Genomic DNA, 26,311 nt, shown 5'->3' on the forward strand with positions numbered 1-26,311 from the left:
AATTTTACCACTTGCACATCAGATAGAGCACTAATTTCTAGGGTATATAAAGAACTCAAAAAGCTAAACACCAAAAAAACAAATAACTCAATCAATAAATGGGCCAAGGAACTGAACAGACACTTCTCAGAAGGTGATATTACAATCAATTAACATATATATGAAAAAAATGTTTGACATCTCTAGCTATTAGAGAAATGCAAGTCACTTCAGTAAGAATGGCAGCTCTTAAGAATACAAACAATAAATGTTGGTGAGGATGTGAGGGAAAAGGCGCATTCACACATTGCGGATGGGACTGCAGAATGGTGCAGCCAATCTGTCAAGCAGTATGGAGATTCCTTGGAAAATTTGGAATGGCATCACCATTTGACCCAGCTACACCACTCCTTGGTCTATATCCAAAGGACTTAAAAACAGCATACTACAGGGACACAGCCACATCATTGTTTACTGCCGCACAATTCACAATAGCTAAACTGTGGAACCAAACTAGATGCCTGTCAGTAGATAAATGGATAGGAAAACTTTGGTATTAACACACAATGGAACATTACTCAGCATTAAAAGAGAATAAAATCATGGCATTTGCGGTTAATGGATGGAGTTGGAGAATATAATGCTAAGTGAAGTTAGCCAATCCCTAACTGATGAATGTTTTCTCTGATATAAGGAGGCTGATTCATAATGGGGTTGGGAGGGGAAGCATGTGAAGATTAGGTGAACTCTAGATAGGGCAAAGGGGAGGGAGGGGAAGGAAGGGGGAAAGGGGTGTAAAAAAGATGGAGGAATAAAATGGACATCATTTCTCTAAGTATATGTATGAAGACATGGTTGGTGTGAATATACTTTGTATACAACTAGAGATATGAAAAAATGTGTTCTATATGTGTAATGTGAATTGTAATGCATTCTTCCGTCACATATAACAAATTAGGATTAAAAAAATTTTAAAAAAGAAAGCTTTCATTAACCCAAAATTAGATTAAGATTTATTTCTATTTTCTTCTAGTTAAAAAAAATATTTTGATACAAATTTAAAAGGATGAAAGATAAATGAGTAAGAAGTGTTCAAAGGTTTGGAGTGAACATAAATTATCATGATATGTATTATGTAAAATATTATAATAATATTTGACATACATATTAAATATGCTCATGTTTGTACTTTTTCTTAAATAAAATACATTTTGTACTTTTACTTAAAATTGATTAAATTTTCAGTAATATAAAAAGCAAAGATGATAGTATAGCCATGTAAGCATCACTGAGATCAACCAAGGAAACACTGAAGATAAAACTGGGACCACTAGTGTACTTCTGCCCAGTTCTATTACTTTTTCTTTCTGCCCTCAGGTAATCTCTGGTAAGGATTTATTTTTACTGAGGATGTTCTTTCCACATAGGTTTGTATTGCAAAGCAATGTTTCCTTTTCTAGTTCAGAAATCAAGTAATTATGCATTTTTGTCTGTGATTATGTTTTGTATATTTTACTATTAAACTTAATTAGAATGAACAAATAATATTATACCACATTTTAAAAAAAATTTTTTTCTCTTCGGTTCATGGAGAATGGAATCCACCCCCTTTTTTTTTTTCATTCCAGATTTGTCACTCTTATTTTATTTCCCTGTAACCTGCAAATCTAAAACCAAAATGTGGTATACGATGAATATTTTAGATAACAATGTTAGCATATGTCCCACATGTCTCTCATTGTATCTGTATAAAATTGAGACATTCATTTAAATACCATTGTTTCCATAACCTATGCATGTTATATTTGATATATGTAGATATTTGAAGCAAAATATATTGTAGATATAGTATCTTTCACTGACTGAAACTTAAAGTATTTTAGCAGTAACAGCAAGAACATAATGAATCTTGAGTTTATAATGTGAGTTGGTAGAAAATTAAGGCTCTGCATAGTTTCTGAATAAATGTGTTTCGAGAAATATAAAAAAATATTTTTTAAAAATTGAATTCCCCATCTATTAGGTAGAAAATCCCAATTAAATTCATGGGCCTCTCCTTGGGTTAGGAAGGATCTTTCATAATCCCTGTTTTGAAGATATAGGCACTCATCCCAGATCCCTCCTTCAGATTTTGGGATCCTCTTCTCAGTCTCTGTGCCTTTTGCATCTCCATCATTTTGCTTTCACAGAGCCACACTGGAGCTTGAGTCTTTTCGGAGGCTTTCCTCATACCACTGAATATTTCCCTGTCTGAAATCTTGCGACCTGTTTCAGGAAACTTGAAACACAGGCATTGTACCATTGCTCTGGGTATTCCTTCTTAATCTTAATGGTTGACTTCCGGCCCTGAGGTTTTGGTCTCAGATTGGTTTAGGGAGTTTAGTCACATAAAAGCCGACGACTCTCAAATCCTAAATCCAGTACCAGACCCATATTTGGAGCATGGTTAAAAAGAGAACGTCCAGTAGCTCTTAAATCTAATAGCTCATTGGATACATGTCAGGAGCTTTTGAAACTAGAGTGGCTCCCACTTCTAACTCTGCAGCATCAGAATTTATCTTTTTGACAGTCATGGGAGATCAAGAGTAAATTTTCGAATTCCTCGCTGATGAACCTGGGGCTGGCCCCGCTTCAACCTCCTTTTCCATGTAAGTCTCCCAATTATTTTTCCAGTAGTCAGTCCGCCCTTCTTGGTCTCCTTCCTTTGGCCTTGCCCTCACCTTCCAGTTTGTCGCTGCAGCTGCCTGCCAGCCTTTAGGCGCCCTTTACCTGGCCTGCTCCCGGCTCCCAGCCCCGCCCCTCAGTTCCGCGTCCCCTGCGACCGCCGGCTCCTAACCTTCTACCGCCCGCCCCTTGCTCTCGGCTTGCAGCTACCACCACTGAGCCACGCCCCCTCCCTCTCAGCCCGGTTCCCACCTTCCAACCCCGCCTATCTCCTGGCCTAGTCTCTACTTTGGCCTCTCTTCTCGGCTTCGCGCCCCTAGTCTTATGTCCCTCTTCACCATCCGTAAAATACTTAACCCTCACATTTTGTCGTAATAGTTCTTACGTTTACTCTGCGCCGGAAGGAGCCTTAGAGTGCTTTTGCTAGTATGGCGGCGGTGGATATCCGAGGTGATTTATCCCGTTATACTTTTTTCCCTGATTGTGGTCTGATTTGGGGGTTTGTAGCTCGCGGGGAATGTTTAGATTCCTTGGTCAGGTCCCTCAGGTTCTTTTGGATCATTTTTATGGACGACCCAAGGCTCTAATCTGGCGAAAAGTTAAGAAGAGTTTTCCCTTAGTTCTTGACGAGTCTCTTAAAAGCGTTGAAGGGGAGGGATTTGAAGCAACCATAGGCTTTGAGCCTTCAGAACTGCTGTACTGTTCTACACTTCTATCTCTGCAGCAATACTGGGGCTGTTATATCGGGGCGAAGAGGTGGCCTCTGGGCAGAGGGGAATGGTATAATCAGCCGACTTGATATGATTGATATCTTGGGGGCTTGTCCTGAGGTCACCTTATTTTTCCCCCAGTTCTTTTTATCGGTGCATTATAATTGTACATAATGGTGGGATTTGTTGTTACATATTTGTTATGCACAGATTATAACAATATAATTTGGCTAATATGACTCCCCGACACTTCCTCCTGCCTCCCCGTCTCCTACTCTCTTGTTACCTTCCTCTGTTCTACTGATCTCCCGATTTTCATGAGATTCTCTCCCCTCTTTTCCTTTTTCCTCTTTTGCTTCCACATATGAGAGAGAACATACGACCCCTTCACCTTATTTGGCTTAACATGATGATATTTAGTTCCATCTATTTTCCTGCAAATGACATAATTTTATTTTTCTTTATGTGCCCGGGTCCTGCCCTAGTGGGGTCCAGGGAGTCCTGAAGGATGAGTGGCGTCCGCGAAAAGATGAGACAGGAATCGTTCCATTGGAGCAATCTCCAGAGAGAGAGCTCTAATGCAGCTTTCTCTGGGTCATCTTTTATTACAATTTTTCTCATCATTATAGATTCAGAGTACGTCATTGATTACATAATTTAAAACTTTGCCAAGACATGACATTTCCTTATCCATGATTGGGAGTACAAAAAAAAATGTAACATTAATTTACATTTTTCCAGGATATGACCTTTAATTATTTAATTATTAAAAGTACAGAATCCTTAATAAAATACGTCACTAATTTACATTTTTCAGATTTTCCCAAGATTTACTATTTTCCCCAAGATATGCTATTTTCTTATTAACTAATGCCAAACTACACAACCAGACTCTAAGTCTCCTAACCAATCATTAACCTTTAAGTTTAAAGTACACTTGTACTTTATCTAAAATTCCCATCTAAACAAGTCCCCTTAAATCTTATACTTAAAACATCCTAAAGTTTATAAATCATTCTTAAAACATATCAGAAACCCATACAACTAAAAACTTAAGAATTTCTAAACTTAAGAATCGAAATAAAATAATATTTCTAACATTATTCTAAAACTGTGTCTTATAAAGCTATTTTAATTATTTCCTAAATTTATTCTCATAAAACTAGTTGAGCTGCTTTCTCAAAGAGTTTCTTTGTTTCTCAGTCAAGGTGCACTAGTTCTCACATCTTTATAATCTTTCTCAATAGAAAGTAAGTTCTAAACATCAATCCACTTTCCACCAATATTAACTGTGCTCATCATAAATCCTTATGTAAAGTAAAAAAGGGTTTATAAAAAGAGAAGAATATATCTTTATATGTTTTAACTTTCCTAAGTGTATAATATAACTTTCCTTAATCAAAAATGAGACTACATGTGGTGAGCTTTGTAAAATAAGCATAATGATTAGGTTTTCTAAGAGGCCGGAAATATGGGCTTGGGTTCTAGTTGATACAATCAATGTGATGCCTAAAATTCTCATGACCTTTTAGAGGATGATTGTTGTCCATTATCAGATTTGTCCTCAATGTACTGAGATAAAAGAACAGCCTTCTACTTTGTCCTTGATATGCTGAGGGGTAGTAGAACAGCCTCCAAGGCATGAACTACCTGTTATTTTTCAGCCATCTGAAATTTAATTTGTTTGGCATTTAACATGCTCATGCCTCCTGTCAGGAACATAAGCATGAAAATGAAAAGTCCCAGTTACATTAAAAAAAAAAAAAATAAGGGTCTCATGGTTTTGGTTTCCCACCAACCAGCGCGGCTTTGCCAGCATTCATCCTCACTGTGACCCTGTCAAGACAGTGGGAGAGCTGCTTTGCCAGCACTTTTTCTCACTGTGACCCTGTCAAGACGGTGAGTGGGGGATCGCCTTCACCATTTATGGCTGAATAAAACTCCACTGTGTATACAAACCGTGTTTTCTTTATGCATTTATCTATTGACGGACATATAGCATGGCTCTAGAGTTTATAGCTATTATGAATTGTGCTGCTATAACATGGGTATGCGTGTGGCACTATAGTAGAATGACTTCAACTCTTTAGAATAAATATCCAGGAGTGGTATAGCTGGGTCATTTGGTGGTTCCCTGTCTAGTGTTTTCAGGAATCTCTGTACTGATTTTTATAGTGGTTGTACTAATTAACAGTCCCACCAACAGTATAAATGTGTCCCTTTTCCTCCACATCCTCTCCAACATTTATTATTTGTATTCTTGATGACTGCCCTTCCTACTGGTGTGAAGTTAAATCTCAATGTAGTTTTGATTTACATTTCCCAAATTGCTAATGAGGTTGAACATTTTCTCATGTATTTGTTGGCCATTTATATTTCTTTTGAGAAATTTTTATTTGCCCATTTAGTAATTTTTTTTTTTTGGTGTTGAGGTCTTTATATATTTTAGATGTTAATTCTCTATCAGAAGAGTAGCTAGAAAAGACTTTCCCATTTTGTAGGTTCTCTATTAACATTCATAATTGTTTCTTTTGCTGTGGAAGTGTTTTAATTTGATGCCATCCCACTTATTAACTCTTAGGATTATTTTCTGAGATCTTATGGGAAAGTTGTTGCCTGTTCCTGTATGCTGAGTTATTGACCCTGTGTTTTCTTCTAGAAGCGGCATGGTTTCTGGTCTACTTCCTAGGTCTTTGATCCATTTTGGGTTGATTTTTGTGCATATGGATAACCAGATTTCCCAGCACCATTTGTTAAAATGACTGTCTTTTCTCTCATGTACGTTTTTGTTGGGCCACCTTATTCTTTAAGTCATACCCCCATGGGTGTCTGGATGGGAAGTGTTTCTGTGGTAAATTTTATTTTTGGGTTTGTAATACCTTCCATTGAACACCCACTAGTTATTGAGGGCAGGGTTGTTTCTTTTTCACAGCTGAACAGTAGAGGCATTCAAATATTTGTTCTATTAGTGAGTAAACATATGGAGATGTGACCTCTTAATTGCTTCCTTGATCTTGGGTAGCAGGAAGACTTTTTTTTTTTTTTTTGGTTTATACTAGATTTTTGAAATGTTTGTGAGGCTGTGAGGCGCCTTTTTCTATGTTAATCAAATTGAGGTCTAGAAGACTTACTGATAGTTCTTTAGTGATCGTCAGCATTTCTGGATCCTGTTTTTTTACCTGTATGTCTTTCATTGTAAGTAATTATTTCAAATGCCTACTTTGGTTACTTTCAGTTTGTTAGAATGCTGTACTTGAGCTATGTCAAAAGGCTGTTTTGCTGATAAGAGAAACATTTATTCCATACAACTATATTCAGATGTTTGGCTTTTGTAATGTTTTACTTTTTATTTAGATTTGTTAGGGTCATAGTAAAGGCTCTAAGATAGAAGTGTATTAGAGGAACAGCAAGAAGATTGGTATAGCTAGGGGTGAAGTAGAGATGATGTGGGAAGGAGATTGGATTAGAGGGGTGTCAGACTGGGGTAAGGTCTTTGGCTTTTCCTCTGAGTGAAATGGAGAGTCATGGAAGGGTTTCACTAGAGGGATGACCTGTTCTGACGACTTCTTTATTTTTCTTTCTCCTAATAAAAATCACTTTGGCTGCTGAAAACATTGAAGGAGGTCAAGAGTAGAATTAGAGAAATCCGTTAGTAGGCCACTTCTGCAATATGTGGCAATTAGGAGGTAGTTTTAAAGTAGAGTGTAACAATGAAGGTAGTAAGAAGTGGTTGCAGTCTTTATGAGGCTGTAGTCACAGATACTTTCCAAGTGGAAATAGATAATTATGTGGTTTTCTAGCTGTAGCCCATATTCTTAATATCAACCATTTTGAAGATGAACATTCTTGAATATTGGAGTCTGTGTTAATGAGTTGAAAAAGATGTATGATTATTAAAGCACATCATACTTGTCCTTGGCCCTCAGTCGTGAACTAATAAGCATTTGCTCATTACTGTGAATCAGGTCCTGTGAAAGTTGTTGATGAGTAAAAACTCAAAAGAGTTTAATGGAACCACATTTGTATTTCCGAGTTACAGGTATTAATAACAAAAACGTGCAAAAATTGCTGTTAAGGACAGAGAAAAAGCTGCCACCACCATCAACATATTTGAAATTTATTGGGCTATTACAGTGTGCTAAGTGTTTTACATATATAGTCTAGTATGTATAATTATAGATCCTACCTACCAACAATTATGGAGAATTAATAGGTAGGATTTAAAATGATGAGAGCCTGGTAGAGAAGACAGTGGCAATGCTTAGAAAAGTAAAGACACACAAGAAACATTTTTAGGGAGAAAAAGAGACAATTTTCCTTGGAAATTAAAAGAAATGTGTAATTTTGTTATAAATAAAACTTAATAATTGAACCATTGAATTTAAAGCTAATGATTATCCTAAATTGCCTTGCATTAGAAAAACCATCATTTTCAGAAAATGTTATTTCTTGTTCTGTTGTATATTTGGTTATGGCATGATATATTGATGATGAACATACTAATTATTTGGACATCAGCATACTTCATCTGTTTGTCTCCACCTATGTTTTAGAGCACACAAAGCATAGTTTACATTTTTACTTAAAATAAATATTTGAACTTTTTTTCATTTGATTTATTTTGCTTAGCATTGCTTGTCACCTTGAGTTTCTTCTGACTTCTTTAAAGATACCAGAAGCAATTGCAATATAGGGGATGCTGAAGTTTTTCAACTACTATTATATATATATATATATATATATATATATTTTTTTTTTTTTTGGTACCAGGGATTGATCCCATGGGTACTTAACCACTGAGCCACATCTCCAGCCCTTTTTATATTTTATTTTGAGATAGGGTCTCACCGAGTTGCTTAGGGCCTCAGCCTCCAAGCGCTGGGATTACAGGTGTGTGCCACCATACCCAGGTTATATAGGTATTTTGATATTCACGATTTAGGCCTATTTATCATAGTCAGTAGACAATAAAAAGTCATTCATTCAAGGTGTCTATTTATGTCTTTTTAAAATTTAATTAATTCTAATCTGAAATATGAAACGATGTGATTATAAGAAGGGAATTTTACCTAATCATTTGCCCCCTAATTTTGACACGTTATCATCTTGTCTATAATAATAGCTCCTAAACTTATTTGTTCCTATTGAGAGATCTCAAACTGTTGGCTGTGAATGTGTTTGAAATTTTTGAATTATATGCCAACAAATAAAAACTCAAAATTTACCTTTTGGAGGGGAGGGTATTGGAGGTTGAACCTGGGGGGTGCTTTACCACTGAGCTGCATGCCCAGCCCCCCCCCCCTTTTTTTTTTCGTTTTTCACTTTGAGACAGGGTTTAGGTTACCTAGGCCTCAAAACTTGTGATCCTCCTACCTCAGCATTCCGAGTAACTGGGATTACAGGGATATGCCACCATGCCTGGCAGGATTTCCAATTAAAATATATATATATAGGGGCTGGGGATGTGGCTCAAGCGGTAGCACGCTCGCCTGGCATGCGTGCAGCCCGGGTTCAATCCTTAGCACCACACAGAAACAAAGATGTTATGTCCGCCAAAAACTAAAAAATAAATATTAAAAAATTCTCTCTCTCTCTCTCTCTTTTTTTTTTTTTAAAAAATATATTTTAGTTGTAGATGGTTACAATAACTTTTATTTATTTTTATGTAGTGTTGAGGAACAAATACAGGGCCTCACACATGCTAGGCAAGCACTCTATCACTGAGCTACAACCCCAGCCCCAGGATTTCCAATTTTTTAAAAGAACTTTCTAGATCTCTAATCTTAATATTCCCTCACTTAATCAAATTACTCTTTAAACATATTTTACATATTCATGTATATACTATGTAAAGTAAAAATATATTAAACATATGCATATATTTTCATACCTTCCTGTGTTCTTCCTTTTCCTCCATGTGATTCTCAAAGAGCTAAAACCCACCTCCCCTCAATGAAAAATCTAGGTATTCCCTAGGAATTCTTATCCTTCCTTGGTGCTTTCAAATTATTCATACCCTAATTCTAATACTTAGATATTCTAACACTTTATTTTGTGTTGTCATTGTTTTCTTGCATATTTCTCTCTTCTGTTTAGTACATAGATTAGTATTCATGTTATTCTTTTATTCATGGTGCCTGCTATATTAGATGCATAAGGATGTCTCGGATTAGATTCTTTTGCTTTTCTGATTCTTTATTATTATTTTTTTCCCCCCTGTAGATAATCTCCTGGGAATCTCTTGGGTTGACAGCTCTTGGATCCCCATTTTGAACAGTGGTAGTGTCCTGGATTACTTTTCAGAAAGAAGTAATCCTTTTTATGACAGGACATGTAATAATGAAGTGGTCAAAATGCAGAGGCTAACATTAGAACACCTGAAGTAAGTTATTTTAAGAAGGTAACATCTTTGCGGACTAGAGATTTTGTAGTACACATTCTTTTAAGTTGTGGATCATGAAGTACAAGATTTGGTAAAGAAACTGAAATTTTGTGTGCGTTTGTTATAAATATGACATTCAAGGAAATTATTAGAAGTCTCTTGTAACTTATAACTCTTCTAAATAACAATGTTTATTTAAAATAATAACAAGTTTAAATGTTGTTCTGAGTGTTTTTAGCAATGCAGCTTCTTCTCAATCATACAATTGTGATTATTGTCCCCTTTAAATCTAATTTAATGTTTTCTGGTTTGTAATAGGTTTTTCTCTGTATGACAAATAAAGAAAATATAATTTTAGTTAAACACAATCAAGATTCTTTAGACTTAGGATGCAAAATAATCAAGAATTTATTGCTATTAAAAACATTTCTGAAACTATATATAATAATTCTGCATTTGTCCCCAAAATACTATGGGGGTGGGTTTTAGGAAATTAATTTCTATGGCATTTTGAATAGCTTTTTGTTGCAGGTCAAAAAAATGTGTTGGGGTGAGGATAAAATCTTTGGTGTTTTGGATAAAATGTACAGTTGGGTCTTCATGTTTATTTTTATTTTTTATATATATTTATAGTTCTTGATTAGGAAGCACCATAGTATTTTGAATGCCTTTTTGAAAAAGATACTTTCAGCTCACTTTTCTGCCTGAATTACTCAGATTTCAATTCATGCTGATTTTTAAAAAAATATTTATTTTTAGTTTTTTTTTTTAAGTGGACACAGTATCTTTATTTTACATTTATGTGGTGCTGAGGATCAAACTCAGTGCCTCAAGCACTCTACCACTGAGCCACAACCCCAGTCCCTTATGGTGATTTTTTGTAGAAAAATTTTGTTGCTTAAAAGTAAATCTTGCCAGGTGTAGTGGCACATGCCTGTAGTCGGTCTTGGGATCAGGGCTGAGGCAGGAAGATTGCAATTTCAAAGCCAGCTTTAGCAACTTAGCAAGGCCCTAAGCAACTCAGTGAGACCCTGTCTCAAAAAATTAGAAAGGACTAGGGATGTGGCTCAGAGGTTAAGCACCCTTGCGTTCAATCCCTGGTACCAAAACCAAAACAATCTAACTTTATATCACCTCTCTGGAAAAGCAGCCAGTTCTATTTGACTGCCAGGTTTTAACATCAAACATAGGCAGTTTTAATCCTATTTAAAATGTTGCTGCACTTTTAGATTGTTCTACAAAATTGTAGGCATTCAGAGATCTCTGGGTTTCTCTCTGTTTTAGTCAGATGGTTGGAGTCGAGTATATCCTTTTACATGCTCAGGAGCCCATTCTTTTCATCATTCGGAAGCAACAGCGGCAGTCCCCTGCTCAAGGTAAGATATGTAAACTTCAGGCATTATTTTCTTTAAAAATACCATTATTTATTTCTTATTTTTTGGATTGAGTTCTGTTTGCTGAGTCCCCAGGATCACATAATTTTCAGTATGTTGGTGTGTGTGTGTGTGTGTGTGTGTGTGTGTGTATGAACATAAATAAGAATGCACAACCAGATTAGTAATGAAAAAAGATAAGGGAGAATCTATATGAATCTGTGTGCAAATTTTCTGTGCTTTCCCTCTTGTAAGGAACCACACTAAGTGTGCTCTCCATTCACCAGTGAGATGTAGTCACATGTTTGTGTCTGCTCAGAGAAACCCATTTGAGACTCTGGACCCAGAATATTTTTTTGAGGATTCATCAAATAGGCATCCTCTACAGAATTCCAGACTCCCAGAAGGAAATCAGGTGCCTGCATACTCACTGTACATTTTTTCTGAGTAGGCTGGTAAAGCAGGCATAACTCTCTTTTAGGAAATGTTTAAAAAGCCATGCTGGGGCTTTTGCAACTTGCCCAAGGACCATTCTCCAAACACTAATAGAATAAGAGGCCAGGTAGTGCTGTCTCAGCTATAACTCCCAATTAGATACCCTCATCAAGACATTTAGAAACAACTCTTAGTATTGATTTCAGAGAATGACTCGCTAAAGAAGTTGTGGTTCCAGAATCCAATTTATTTTCAAAATTCAGGCGTTACAGAGAATCAGAGAACCTTGGAAGAAAGTCAAGACCATATGAAAGAATTCAGAATATAGAAGCTGCATAGAATGGCATCTGGCTAAATAGCAGCTGTCATATTCCTTAGGACTCAGCCCTGGGGTAATCTTTTGCTTTAAAGGTTTTACTCCCAAAAGTTAGGTTGAATGACCGGAGCATCGGCAGTACTTGGAAACTTGTTAGAAATGCAATATGCTTACCAAATAAGCATCTCATTTTAAAGAGATCCAGATGCACATTAAACTGATTTAATGTGATTCAGATGTATTTATTTGACAAGCACTGCTGTTGTATAAGAGTCGACATACTTTTTCTGTGAAGAGCCAGAGAGTAAATTATTTTTTATTTTGTATTGGGGATTGAACCCAAGAGCGCTTTACCACTGAAATTACATCCCTGGCCTTTTTTATTTTGAGACAGAGTCTGAGTTGTCAAGGCTGGCCTTAAACTTAAAATCTTTCTGCCTCTGTCGCTTGAGTTACTATGATTATAGGCCTATAGTACCTGGCCGAGAGTAACTTCTTTAGGCTTTGTAGGCCTTAGACTCTGACAGATTTTCAACTTTTTTTTTTTAACTGGGGATTGAACTCAGGGGAACTCAACCAGTGAGCCACATCTCCATCCCTATTTTGTATTTTATTTAGAGATAGGCTCTCACTGAGTTGCTTAGCGAGCGCCTCGCCGTTGCTGAGGCTGGCTCTGAACTCATGGTAGTCCTGTTTCAGCCTCCTGAGCCACTGGGATCACAGGCATGCGCCACCAAGCCCAGCCAGATTTGCAACTATTGCCAAAGCAGCCAAAGGTAATATGTAATGAATGGTTATGGCTGTTTTCCAGTACCACTTTATTTACAAAAACAGGAATTGCCAAACCTTGCTTAAGATGCAATATGGAAAATGTCAAATTTTAGTTGTTCTTTTTTGTGAAAATCTAGCAATTTGTGCTCATAGCTGGTTCATAAACATTTTTTTTTTCCCTTATGCTTTAGTTATCCCACTAGCTGATTACTATATCATTGCTGGAGTGATCTATCAGGCACCAGACTTGGGATCAGTTATAAACTCCAGAGTGGTAAGTGTTCTTAACCCAAAAGAAAACTTTCAGTTTAGCTGCCCTGTTTCTAAGAATCAAGTAGGAGCTCTTTTGTGTAAGTGGTATAAAGTACTATTGGAATGTCTTGAACATTGTTTACTTTAGGCCAAATCAATACTAATACACACAGTTGGCCTTCTGTATTCACAGTTTCACATCCATGGATTTAACCACTGTACAATGAAAATACATTAAAAAAAAAAAAGAAATACACCTGTGCTGAACACATACAGATTATTTTCTTGTCATTATTTCCCTAATAATACATTATAATAACTATTTACATAACATTATAACATTTTGATAAGTATTCTAAAAATGAGTTAAAGTATATAGGAATGTGTATGTAGGTTATAATTCATTTTATATAAAGAATTTGAGTATATATGAATTTGGTATCTGAGAAATCCTGGAACCAATACACTATAGCTCCAGTTATATACTAATTTAATTAAGTTCTAAAAAGTACACAATTGCTATCTTTGCATATGTAACATTTATGACTATTTACTTTTGGAAATTTGGTTGACCTAGTAAGAAATTTAGAATTTGTTTTCTTATTGTAAGCTTACTGCAGTGCATGGCATCCAGTCAGCTTTTGATGAAGCTATGTCATACTGTCGATATCATCCTTCTAAAGGATATTGGTGGCACTTCAAAGATCATGAAGAGCAAGGTACGTAGAACACCTAAGCCCTTCTAAAATGGTTTTTGAGCCTCTAAGGATGAAACTTTTTTTTTTTTTTTTTTTTTTTTGTGGTACTAGGTTTGAACCCAGGGGTGTTCTACAACTGAGCTACATTCCTAGCCCTTTTTATTTTTATCTTGAGACAGGGTCTAAATTGCTGAAGCTGATTTTGAACTTGTGATTCTCTAGCCTCAACCTTCAGAGTCTCTGGGAATACAGAAGCTGTTTTCTTTAGGATGATGACTATTAACGTTTTTCAGGTGTGCTTTACTTTTTCATAGGGTAGTGACATTGTTACAGTTGTGATTCATATACTACATGTGGTAATAAAAAGTTTCATATAGAAACATAATTTATTCTGATAGATAGCTGATAATCTTTGTGAAGGTGATTCAAGGTTTTGAAATATTTGGAGCATAAAGAGGAGAAACAGTGATGAAGAAAAGCAAAGATGTTTCCTACTTACCTAACTATTGAGTCATCTTGGAATTTGGAACCCTTTATCTTCCACTCTTCAAAGTGGGGAATAGAGGTGTTGCCTTTAGATCTCCATTTTCAGACGACCAGGCTGTTTTCTGATGATTCTATGTTATCATCTGTCATAGTATCAGGTTCCCTAGTTCCCATGGTTGCTTACCTATTACTGTTCTTGTGTTAGTCAGCTTTGTGTTGCTGTGACCAAAATAACCAACAAGAACAACTTATAGGAGGAAAACTTTATTTTTAGCTCACAGTTTTAGAGATTTAGGCCATGGTCAGCAGACTTCATTACTCCAGACCCAAGGTGGGGCAGAATATTATGGCTGGAGGGCAGTAGCGGAGGAAAATTGTTTACCTCATGGCTGCAGAGAAGCAAAGAGTGGGGAGGAGCTGCAAGGAAGATGAACCTTTCTGGAGTACTCCCTCAGTGACCCACCTCCTCAAGTCAAGTCCTATCAGCCTACAGTTAACACAAGGTTAGTCTACTCAAACTATGATGGACCAGTTAGGTTATAGCTTTCATAATCTAATCATTTTATCTCGGAATATTCCTGCATTAACCCAGGAGCTGTTGGGGACATCTCATATTCAAACTATAACACTTTTCCACCATATTTTACCAGGAAAACCTATTCCCAGAAATGTGTTTTTATATCTGGCTTTTCCTTCTCTGAGCATGACAACTCATAATACATTACTATGGGAAAGGTAGCCATTATATAGAATTCAGACCTTTGGAATGGTTTTCAGATATAGTTATTTTAATTCCTAATAGTAGCTGTAGGCAACAACATTTGATGTTGGAAAGTTTGTCTTAGTTGTCCCATGGGCTATTTTACCTTACCTTAAGAAAGTTTGGACTAATACTTATCTGGAATCCTTCATTAAGAGATAGTTCCCCAATATCCTTCCTGCTACCAGCGCAAATCTCATATGTGAATAACTTTACAATTTCTCTTTTAGGTTCTTTTTTTTTTTTCCTTGTTTTTGTGATCTGTTTTTGTTTTGTTCAGTGGATCACAGTCTTTATAATTGAGCATGGTAACTTAAGTTTGTGAAACATGCTTATTCCATTTGCTGCTAGAAGATTTTTTGGAAAAAGATCACACAATATGCTAACAATATACAAAAACAATTTCAGACCAATAATCTGGATTGTAATTTAGGTAATTAAAGTTTAAAACAGTCTACCCTTGTTTATATACTGAAACTGCGTATCTTTAAAAGATATGTATGTCAGCTTCTTAAGTTTTAGAATTGAACATCATTTGCTAGGCATGGTGATGAACTCCAGTAATCCTAGTTACTTGGAATACTGAGGCAGGAGGATTGCAAATTTAAGGTAAGCCTTGCCATCTTTGTAAGACCCTGTATCAAAATGGAAAATTAAAAGGACTGGTATTATGGTTTGGATGTCAGGTATCCCCCAAAAGCTTACATAAAAGACAGTGCAAGAAGGTTCCAAGGAGAAATGATTGGATTTGAGAGTTTTAACCCAATCAATTGATAGGGATTGAGTGGTAGGGTGAGGCTGGAGGAAGGGGGAATTGGGGTGTGGCTTTGGGATATACATTTGTATCCGGCAAGTGGAGAACTCTTTCTCTGCTTTCTGTTCATCATGTGAGTTGCTTCCCCCTGCCACTCTCTTCCACCATGATGTTCTGCATTATATCAAGCCCCCAGGAATGGAACCGGCCTTCTATGGACTAAGGCCTCTAACACTGTGAGCCCTCAAATAAACTGTTCCTCCTCTACAGTTTTGCTGGTCAGGTCCTTTAGTTACAGCAGCAATAAATAAGTACATACATACATACATACATACATACTGACTAAAACAACTGGGAATGCAGCTCAGAGAAGAACACACCTGGGTTCAATATCCTCAGTATTTTTGCCAAAAAAGAAGAAAAATTCATTATTATGTGCTGTGTTTAGCATATATGGGGAATTGTGTTGGTATAGCAGCCATTGAAAATAATGATGTTTGAGCCTTGTGTGGTGGTGGATGCCTATAATCCCAGTGACTCAGGAGGCTGAGGCAGGAGGATCACAAGTTTCAGGGCAATCTCAGCAATTTAGCAAGGGCCTAAGCAACCTATCGAGCCTCTGTCTCAGAATAAAAAATAAAAAGGGTTGGGGATGGGTGAAGCAGTCCTAGGTTTAATCTCTAATACCCCTCCCCCACCACAACAATGAAGTTCAAATATTTCTAAATGGGTCAAGATTTGTAAGATGACACAACAAACTGATTAGGCAATGTTTTGATTTGGATTTCATATTTTAATAGATAAAGTCAAGCCTAAAGCCAAAAGGAAAGAAGAACCAAGCTCTATTTTTCAGAGACAGCGTGTGGATGCTTTACTTGTAGATCTTAGACAGAAATTTCCACCCAAGTTTGTGCAGGTAATGACTATGTGTGGCTAATTTTGACTTTTTTTTTTGGTGACATACATGTTTATTTTAAATTGACAACTGTTTCAAGTATGACCTAAAATGACTGGTTTTCCTGAGTAGTTAAAAAATTACCTCTGAATCAAAGGGAAGGTATCAGAAGACTAAATGGAAGAAATGAATAAAGGGGGTTGTGTTCCTTACTAAATCTTGCAAACTATGAGGCTGGCATGTAGATAATACTCTAATTCAGAAAGTGACAAAATTAGAATATAAAACTCATTCTTTTCACTCTACAAGCTGACTTTCTAGCCTGTTATAGTATTAAGCTCCTTAAATGATGGAATTCTTTTGTAACAAAAAATAATAGGTGGGGCATGGTGGTGTACACTTGTAATCCCAGCAGCTTGGGAGGCTGAGACAGGAGGATTTTGAGTTCAAAGCCATCCTCAGAAAAAGCAAAGTGTAGAGGATAAGAAAGGTAGCAGAATACAACAGTTACTAATAGGGCATTATGTAAAATTGTGGATGTGTAACCGACGTGATTCTGCAATCTGCATTTGGGGTAAAAATTGGGAGTTCATAACCCACTTGAATCTAATGTATGAAATATGATATGTCAAGAGCTTTGTAATGTTGTGAACAACCAATTAAAAAAAAAAAAGAAAAAGAAAAGTGCAGGACTGGAGTTGTGGTTCAGTGGTATAGCACTTTCCTAGTGTGTGTGAGGCCCTGGGTTCGATGCTCAGCACCATATAAAGATAAATAAATAAAGGTATTGTGTCCATCTACAACTGAAAACAAACAAACAAAAAAGTGTTAGGGCTAGGGTTGTGGCTCAGTGACAGAGTGCTTGCCTAGCACGTGTGAGGCCCTTGATTCGATTCTCAGCACCATATAGAAATAAATAAATTAAAGGTTCACCATGAACTAAAAAAATATTAAAAAAAAAAAATAAAGCCAGGTGCTAAGCAACTCAGTGAGACCCTGTCTCTAACTGAAATACAAAATAGGGCTGGGGATGTGGCTCAGTGGTTGAGTGCCCCTGAGTTCAATCCTTGATATTCCCCCAAAACTAATAGAACGTTTGTGATAGAGGGTTTGGTCTAGTAAAGGGGTAAGTGGGAATACTAATTGAGTTACACCATATTGGTATTTAAGTTATATGAATTCCACAGTGTGGTATATATATTACTATTGTGGTTACAATAGTAAACCCATCTGCCGTCCCACTAAATGAACTTTTAAAATGAAGTGGTTAAGAGATGGATTATATGAATATGTCATTTTCATGGTTAGTCTTTGTTCTTATGGAACTTTATAGGATTGTGTATATCTACGATAGTGTGTACTGTTGTTCCTTGAAGCTATTTAAAGGATTTTCAAAGGTAGTTTTAAATTAAATGAAGTGTTTCATACTATGGGATGACTTTGGAGTAGATCTCCCCTTCCTCTTTTGCAGACCTTTTATAGTGAGAAACATGTGTTATTGGAATGGTTATCTGGTAGTGAAGGGAGCAGAGGATGCAAATTGGAATATAGGACAAGAAAGCCTGTTTAGAAAAATCTGGTGTATTATATTTGAAAATGGAACAATGTTTGTTGAGTAAGTAAATGAATGAATTATAGCTGTATGCCAGGTGATGAGCAACCACTATTGGATTTAAGAGGTTAGTTGTGGTTGGCCATTTATTCAGTGAGTATTTGCCAAATAGACTGAGGGAGGAACACCTGGATGTTCAGTGTTCAGTACAGTAGCCACTGGGCACATGTATTGAGCACTGGAAACACAGCTAGTCCAGATTGAATTGTGATATAAAGGTAAAATGTACTAGATTTTAAAGAAAAACCAAAAAAAATTTTTTAGATGTATTTCATCAAATGAAATATAATAATCTTGTTTCTTTTTAAAAATGTGACTAAGAAATTTAAAATTGGGCTGGGATTGTGACCCCATGGTAGAATGCTTGCCTAGCACGTGTGAGGCACTAGGCGATCCTCAGCACCACACAAATAATAAAATAAAGGTATTGTGCCCATCTACAACTAAAACAGTATATATTAAAAAGAAATTTAAAATTACAGATATAACTTGCATTTGTAACTCATTTCTTTTGATCTAATTAGTTATACATGACACTAGAATATATTTTGATACATCATACATAAATGTAGTATAACTTCTCATTCATCTGGTTTACAGATGTAAAGTTACACAGGTCATGTAATCATATGTGCACATAGGGTAATAATGTCCAATTTATTCTGTCAATCCTACCCTTGTGCCCCCTTCTCTCCCTTCACTCCTCTCTGTCTAGTCCAAAATACCTCTATTTCCCCTGCTCCCCCTTATTGTGAATTAACATCTATATAACAGAGAAACATTCAGCTTTTTTGGGTGGTTTTGCTTAGTATGATATTCTCCAGTTCTATCCATTTACTGGCAAATGCCATAATTTCATTCTTCTTTAAAGATGAATACTATTCTGTTGTGCATATATTCCACAATTTCTTTAACCATCCATCTGTTGAAAGGCACCTAGATTGGTTTCATAGTTTAGCTATTGTGAATTGAGCTGCTGTAAACACTGATGTTTCACTCATTTCTTTTGAGTAATACTGATCTAAAAAATAGTAATAGAAAAACAGAAAGGTGAAGAGTATTAGTAAACATGTGCTGAGAAATTGAAAAATGCTTTGAGGAAGAAAGGGAATAATAATGGAAGATGAGACATCAAAATGAAGGTCAAATTGAGAATGATTTTGTATGCCATGCAAAGAAATTTGGGTTTATTCCTGAAGAACAGGATTCACTATTTTAAACCTATAACTCATTACCACCTCCATAAACATAGCAGGCTTCCAGCTGCATTCAGAGGTACTTGAAGTATTAAAATAATAGCTATTATCATTGGAGATAAGTCAAATCAGTGTTAAATATTGTGTGTGTGTATACATATGCAAACACACATATATACGTGTATATACACAAATACATATTGATAGTTCTGTACATCAAAGTCAAAGCCTTGTGTATACATGCACTCTAAGTCAGTTACATCCCAAGCCCTTTAATGTATACATTTTAAGTGCATACTCCAAAACACTAGTGTATTAGAATATTTCTCTTCCCTATCTTCAAGGTCACTTTTAGTGACCAGCTAATATTTCTATTACTTACGGCAATGGATACTTAATGGAATTTTTAAAAGTAGTTACAGGAGAGTAATATATAGTAGTCCCCGTATATATGATTTTGCTTTCTGCAGTTTCAGCTATTTCAACCATGGTCTGAAAATATTAAGTAGAAAATTATACAAATAAATAATTTGCAAGTTTTAAATTGCATCCTGTGCTGAGTAGTGTGATGAAATCTTATGCCATTCTGCTGTGTCCCTCCTGGTAAATGATCATTCCTTTGTCCAGTAGATACACACTGTGTGTGCTACTTACCCATTAGTCACTTAGTAGCTGTCTTGGTTATCAGTTGTTTCATCACAGTGCTTGTGTTAATGTAACCCTTATTTTACTTAATGTCTCCAAAGCACAAGAATAGTTATGCTGATAGTTTGCATATGCTAAAGTAAGCTGTAAAGTGCTTACTTCAAGCGAAAAGATAAAAGTTCTCAACTTAAAGATAATTATATGCTGTGATTGCTAAGATGTATGGTAATAATGGATCTTCTATCTGTGATAATGTGAGGAAGGAAAAGAGAAATTTATGTTAGATATGCTGTCAAAACTCCAACTGTAATTAAAACAGCAGTGTTTAAGTGCTTAATTAAGATGCAAAATCCATTAAATTTGTAAGTGGAACATTAGAACACTAAACACATTCTGATGAACATTGTGTTGCACAAGAAAGCACTGAGTCTATATGAAGACTTCAGCAAAGGATCTCCTGAAATTAGTGATACTTAGCCATTTACTACAAGTAAGGGATGTTTACACAGATTTAGGAATTTGGATTAAAGAATATAAAAATTATTGGAGAGGCTGTTTGCTAATGAAGAACTTGATTACAGCAGTATTTAACCTGATTTAAGGAGACATATCATGAGAAGGTCAATAGTATTCTAATACTATGTTAAATTGTTTATATCATTCACCTCACTTCATATAATATAGGCATCATCTCACATCAAAGAATTGTGAGTATGGTACAGTAAGATTTTTAGAAAGAAGCCACATTCATGTAACTTTTATTATAATATATTGTTTTAATTGTTCTATTTTATTATTACTTATTGTTGTTAATCTCTTATTAAGTTAAACTTTATCATAGGTATTTGTAGGGAAAACATAGTATATATAGGTTTGGTACTACTATAGTTTCAGGCACCCACTGAGGTTCTTGGCAAGTATTTCCTCCAAGGATAAGAGGATGATCATCTTCACTTTGTATTATAGAAAGATAACTAATAACAATGTAGGGGATGCTTAGGAGGCTGAAGTTTGGAGTCAGGGAATTTAGGTTGAAGAAAGTCTAAATTTATTCTGTGGACATGGGATAGAGAAGAGACAGATTCAAGAGATATTTCAGTTAGGATAACTTAAATTTGGAGGGTGGGTTTGGTAAGATTGGCATTAAAGATGATGTTTGAGACCTAGAATTAGACTAGGTATTGCTTGTTAACCAGAATTCAGAATATAGGAAAAACAGTAGATTTTTGTTGAAATATAGTTGTTAGGATTTTGTTTACATTGAATAACCTTCAGAATATTCAGCAACTTCTGTGTTTGGGTTCTGAGGTACTCTGATGAGTGAATACTCTATTTTTCTGGCTGAGAGTCCTGCCTTGAATCATTTATGCTGTTCTGTCCTGATGAGCTAGACATAGACTTAGCTCTTCAAACAAAAAAAGCATAATCTTATAGAACATGAAAATTTCAAAAATATACAAAAATAGAATAATGAAAAGCAAGGAACTGGGGATATTGCTCAGTGGTAGAGTGTTTGCCTAGCATGCATGAGGCCTTAGCTTCAATCCTGGTACCATAAAAAAAGGTGTGTGGGGGGGGATAGAAACTCCCATGTACCTATTGCCTTGCTTCAACATTTATCAAACATGGTTCATTTTTTTCCACTTCTTCCCAATTATTTTCAAGCAAACTCCAGTCCTCATATTAGTTCAGTAAGTTATTTACATTACATTTTTCTTTTAAAAGGTTTGACAGCATATACACTATGTTGTCATTTTCTTGAACCCCACATTTCTTTTAACTATGCAGGGGGTCAATGGCTAACTCCCCCCAAAAGAATATGTAACAAAAATAGGAAAATGATGGCTATCTCTAGAACTACCAAAAACTTTCTTGCTTAAACTTAGAGATGCAAATAATCCTAGGACCACTTTTAGCTCATTTGAACTCCTGTTTACCCACAGTGTTGCCTCAAATAACTCACTAGAAGGTCAGCATGAGCAAAGAAAAACAAGCAGAAGAAGCAGAAGAAAAAAAAGCTCCTTTATTTTATACAGCAGTCTTTTTATAGTATTGTGAACAAGAAGGCAGCCTTCTAACAGCAGTAAATCAGGTCTTTAGGCTAGCTAAACATAGTATACAGAAGTAACTTTCTAATCAGAAGTAACTTGCTTAATTAATGGCTTAATCTACTCTTTGGCCAGAGCATTCTGAGCTCTGCTCTTTGTTAAGAATAGATAAAAATTTTCTTAGCACCCTCCTAGCTCACTTGACAGAACATCCCGTTTTCCGGAAAGCCCTGCCAAGGACAGCAAACATCTCGTTCAAGCACTTTTGCTGTTACCTTATCTAAACCTGATGGAACATCCCTTTTGCGGGCAGGCTCCATCAAAGACAGCAAACATCTTGTGTGCAAGTATGCTTGCCATTACCTTATCTAGACCTTGACAGAACATCCCGTTTGCAGGCAGGCTCCATCAAGGACAGTAAGCATTAGGTTTTCAAGCTCGCAGTCACATCTGATTCTCTACACAGTGTCTTTTCTAAAATACTTGTAGCTCAGAATTTAACTTCTCCTTATCCATTGTTTTTAACAGCTGGGTTTCTGGTACCTAGGGATATTGATTTATCAGGGGGTGAACAGGAGAATATTGAAGTCTGGACTGCTGCTTTGATGTTTCCTTTTTCTGAATTTGAATTATTGTTATTGCTGGAGTTAGAATAGTACTGAATATGTTTTCAGTAATTTTTTTGAGAGTCTGCTAGAATACAATAGGATCTTACTTCATTGAGGTTTATCCCAAGTCCTCATTACATTTGATCAGAAAGGCACTCCCATCTTTTTTGCTCACCTCAACATATTCTTCTAGTTTGTCCAGCAGTATTCACTAGAAAACATTAGTCAGTGTAAGTTGGGTGAGTAATGATGTTATTTCAATGTCTTGTAGTGTTCAGATGCTTCAGAGTAGCTATATGAAAATTTTCCCATCTCAATTTTTTTCACTCCTTTCAGTGTTACTCTATACATTTCCTTCTATACATTTAAAGAGATAAAAATTATTTTTCCCCAAAGTACTTGAGACATGTTTAAGTCTTCATATATTCACAAGATAGGTGATATGTGGCCGTGTGTGGGATTCCTCTGCTCACTCCCTTATTTTGGAGATTTGCTAGAATGACTCATAGGACTTGTCATATAGTTGTATTCAATGGCTGATATTTATTACTGTGATATGGTAAGGATATACAGCCAGATCACAAAGGAAAAAGACATAGGTAGAGTGTATAGGATTCCATGTATAGGCTTCCTTGTACTTTTTCCTTCCCACGAGAGGTTATGCAAAATGTACTCCTTTTTCAACAATAAAGATGCAGCAAAATGTATATTTTTGCCCTGGGAAATCCATTAGAGACTCAGCACCCGAGGTTTTTTGTTGTTGTTGTTGTTTTGTGGTAGGGAAGGAGATGGGTTCAGCATGGACATTCCCTTTGTAAAGCACATACCAAAATTCCACAGTTTCTGAAGGAAAGTAGATATTCAGCATAAATTACATTATACAAATAGTCTAGGCACAGCCAGCTACTGTTAACAGGTAGAGGATGGTGGGAACTCTCCCAAAATTAAAGTTCCTAGATATACTAGCCAAGGGCCAACCTTGCAAATCAGGGTTTTCTCAGGATGGCAGTTTCAGGCTTTCCATAGTAACCCTTTTCTGCACAGTGAGTAAAAATATAGAGCTCAGCTTTTGGTCTTGTCGAGTGTAGATGTTCACAGTATTTTCCATTGGAGTGGGCATTTTGGCAGTTGACATCATGAATCTAGAGCATGTGACACCAGAATATGAGTCATGGGAATAGGTAGGAGGATATCTAAATTCAGAAAGAAATCTGGAAAACAGATAAATGTATTAACTTTAGAAATGAAGAAATTATTTTTTTCTTTTGAGATACTTTAAATGTGTATGTGCATGTGCATGTGTGAATGAAAGCTGTAAGTTTGCAAGGAGATTGGAAGTAGTGTTGGCACTTTATTGTTTTGACATTTTGCTTTTAAACATAGGATGTAAGTGTCACTGGCTTTGAGGGAGTAGTAACCTGTAAGCCTTGAAGAGGAAGAAGGTATTTTAGAGCATTTAATTTGTGTGATTGGACAATGGAGCCTAATCAAGTTAAAGAATTTCTTGTTCCTGACCTCTGATGTCCCCATCACTTTTCCCTGCACTTCAATTGTTTTTGTTTTTGTTTTGGTACTGGGGATCGAGCCCAGGGGTGCTTAATTTGTAAGCCACATCCCCAACCCTTTTATATATTTTATTTAGAGACAGGGTCTTGCTGAGTTGCTTAGGCCCTTGCTATGCACTTTGATTTTTTAATGGAACATTTGCTGTATGCCTTACGCTCATAGGAAAATACCTCTTTTCTCTCCTTAGTTCCCATGCTTGCATCCAAACTTTATTCTTCTTATAGTTTATGTCCTCCAAGCAAATAAGCCTCTGGAGTCTTGAAGTCTCCATTATTTTTCTCATTGGATTCTACTTAACTACTATTGTAAAGCATTGTAACCTGCAAGTGGAAGCAGAGGGCTTTGTTAGATGTTCAAGGGTTTTTATGGTTGTTTTATTCTGTTTTAGTTTGATATTTGTCTTTTCTGGAATGGGGTATTCTCAAGAAGTAGAAAATGACAGATTTATTTTTTATGGAACATGAACAGCAATATTTCTTCGTGAAATCATTTATAATGCAAATTTGGATGGAGGTGTCATTTTAATAAGATTTGTAAAATCAAGAAGAAAACCTTGCTAACCTTACTATTCTGTTTCTTATTTCTTTTCTCCCCCTCCCTGTTTTTTAAATTATAGCAAAAGTCTGGAGAAAAGCCCGTTCCAGGTATGGGTCATCTGATACTCTTTACTAAACTTGAAATAGACCAAACAACGTGTTTAATGCATGTGAAATGTGCCATGGTTATTTTTTCTTAGACTCTCCCATTGTAGTTCTTCACTCCTAACCTTTAAGATCTGCTGAATTGCCAGTAGATATTGTATCTGTGATAGTAATACTAGTATTTAAAAGATGAATTAAGTGGAAGGAGTCGATATTGAGGAGGTATGAAGAAGTTGAGGTTATTTGAGGTGGTTTTTTCACTGAAAACAGGAATTAAACTATCAGTGGAACTGATGGAATAATTATATCTCATACATACATGATGTCTGATTTAAATGCCATGTATTCTTCTCTAGTTTTGTATATTTCCTTGAGTTAATAATAGGTTATTAGGTTTATAACCGGAGCTTATTCAGTACAGCTGCCTGAGGAAACAGGTAAATGTGGAAATTGAGATATGCAGTTAAAAGTGAATTTGAGGACCTGGGTTGTGGCTCAGGGGTAGAGTGCTTGTCTGGCATGTGGAAGGTACTGGGTTCAATTCTCAGCACCACATCAAAATAAATGAAAAATAAACATTGTGTTAATCTACAACTAAAGAAAATATTTTTTAATAAAGTGAATTTGAAAGAGTGCTCATATTAACCATTGTCTAAATTTATCTCATTCTTTCATCTTCATTCCTCTAAAAAAAAAAAAAACTCTGCATTTGATGTCCAGTGGATCAAACAAAGAAAGAGGCAGAACCTATACCAGAAACTGTAAAATCGGAGGAGAAGGAAACCACAAAGAATGTCCAACAGACAGTGACCACAAAAGGTCCCCCTGAGAAACGGATGAGACTTCAATGAGAATTGGACAAAAGGGAAGCTTGCAAGACTCCTCTTATCAATTATTATACCTCAGTACTATGGTAGGCTCTTGAGCTTTAAGATACTTGGTCCACAGCTCTCTGATTGGTGTGGAATGTACTTGTTTAAGAAAGGATATTATCCCCATCTTGCTTTCTATATGACTATTTCCTAAGTATCTTTTGTAACCTTTTATGATCTGGACTTAAGCAGCCTGCTTACTCTCGTGTGTACTGGAGTGTACACCTTTAAAGACAAAATAAAGGTATTTGTTTGTTCATGGCTTTTTCCTTCTTAGCTATTTGTGAAAATTTTCAGCTGCACTTTTGAGGACATAAAGGATTAATGTTAAATTTTCTTATATTAGTTGCATATTCCTCAGTATTAATGTAATTTGGGAGATAAAAGAAAGGAAAAATTTAACTGATATCATCATACTATAGCTGCTACAAGAGTCTTCTGAATTTTGACTCCTTTCTCTATACATAAATAACTTTTTAAACCAGTTTGTAATTATTCTGTTCATATATTTACTTTATCATGTTATTATGCCTGTTGTAAGAATTTCCTTATGTTTACTTAGTTTTTATACAACATCCATGTTTTAAAATTATTTTTTAGTTGGGCTGGGGTTGTGGCTCAGCGGTAGCACCGTCACCTAGCACATGT

The 26,311-nt window shown here is 36.0% G+C and overlaps 1 protein-coding gene across 2 annotated transcripts; it reads left to right on the forward strand.

Annotated features, from left to right (window-relative positions):
- Positions 1-3,040: 3,040 nt before the first annotated feature.
- Med6 (mediator complex subunit 6) lies at positions 3,041-25,922 on the forward strand. Of its 2 annotated transcripts, XM_026401786.2 has the most exons (8): positions 3,041-3,093; positions 9,576-9,735; positions 11,020-11,111; positions 12,822-12,904; positions 13,493-13,601; positions 16,381-16,496; positions 24,767-24,794; positions 25,512-25,922. In XM_026401786.2, the coding sequence occupies exons 1-8, from the start codon at positions 3,072-3,074 to the stop codon at positions 25,640-25,642; spliced, it is 741 nt and encodes a 246-aa protein (XP_026257571.2). In that variant the 5' UTR covers positions 3,041-3,071; the 3' UTR covers positions 25,643-25,922. The 2 variants fall into 2 exon arrangements, with proteins under 2 accessions (XP_026257571.2, XP_077655985.1); XM_077799859.1 differs by lacking the exon at positions 16,381-16,496.
- The last annotated feature ends 389 nt before the right edge of the window (positions 25,923-26,311 follow it).

The sequence above is a fragment of the Urocitellus parryii genome, chromosome 6 (assembly GCF_045843805.1).
Source record: "Urocitellus parryii isolate mUroPar1 chromosome 6, mUroPar1.hap1, whole genome shotgun sequence".
In the NCBI taxonomy this organism is placed as follows: domain Eukaryota; kingdom Metazoa; phylum Chordata; class Mammalia; order Rodentia; family Sciuridae; genus Urocitellus; species Urocitellus parryii.

Bases quoted from the DNA above. Each gene is read 5' to 3' on its own strand.
- Med6 (XM_026401786.2), top strand. From the start codon at position 3,072: ATGGCGGCGGTGGATATCCGAG. The intron at 12,905-13,492 runs GTAAGTGTTCTT...TCTTATTGTAAG, and splicing joins CAGTTATAAACTCCAGAGTG to CTTACTGCAGTGCATGGCAT. The intron at 13,602-16,380 runs GTACGTAGAACA...ATATTTTAATAG, and splicing joins CAAAGATCATGAAGAGCAAG to ATAAAGTCAAGCCTAAAGCC.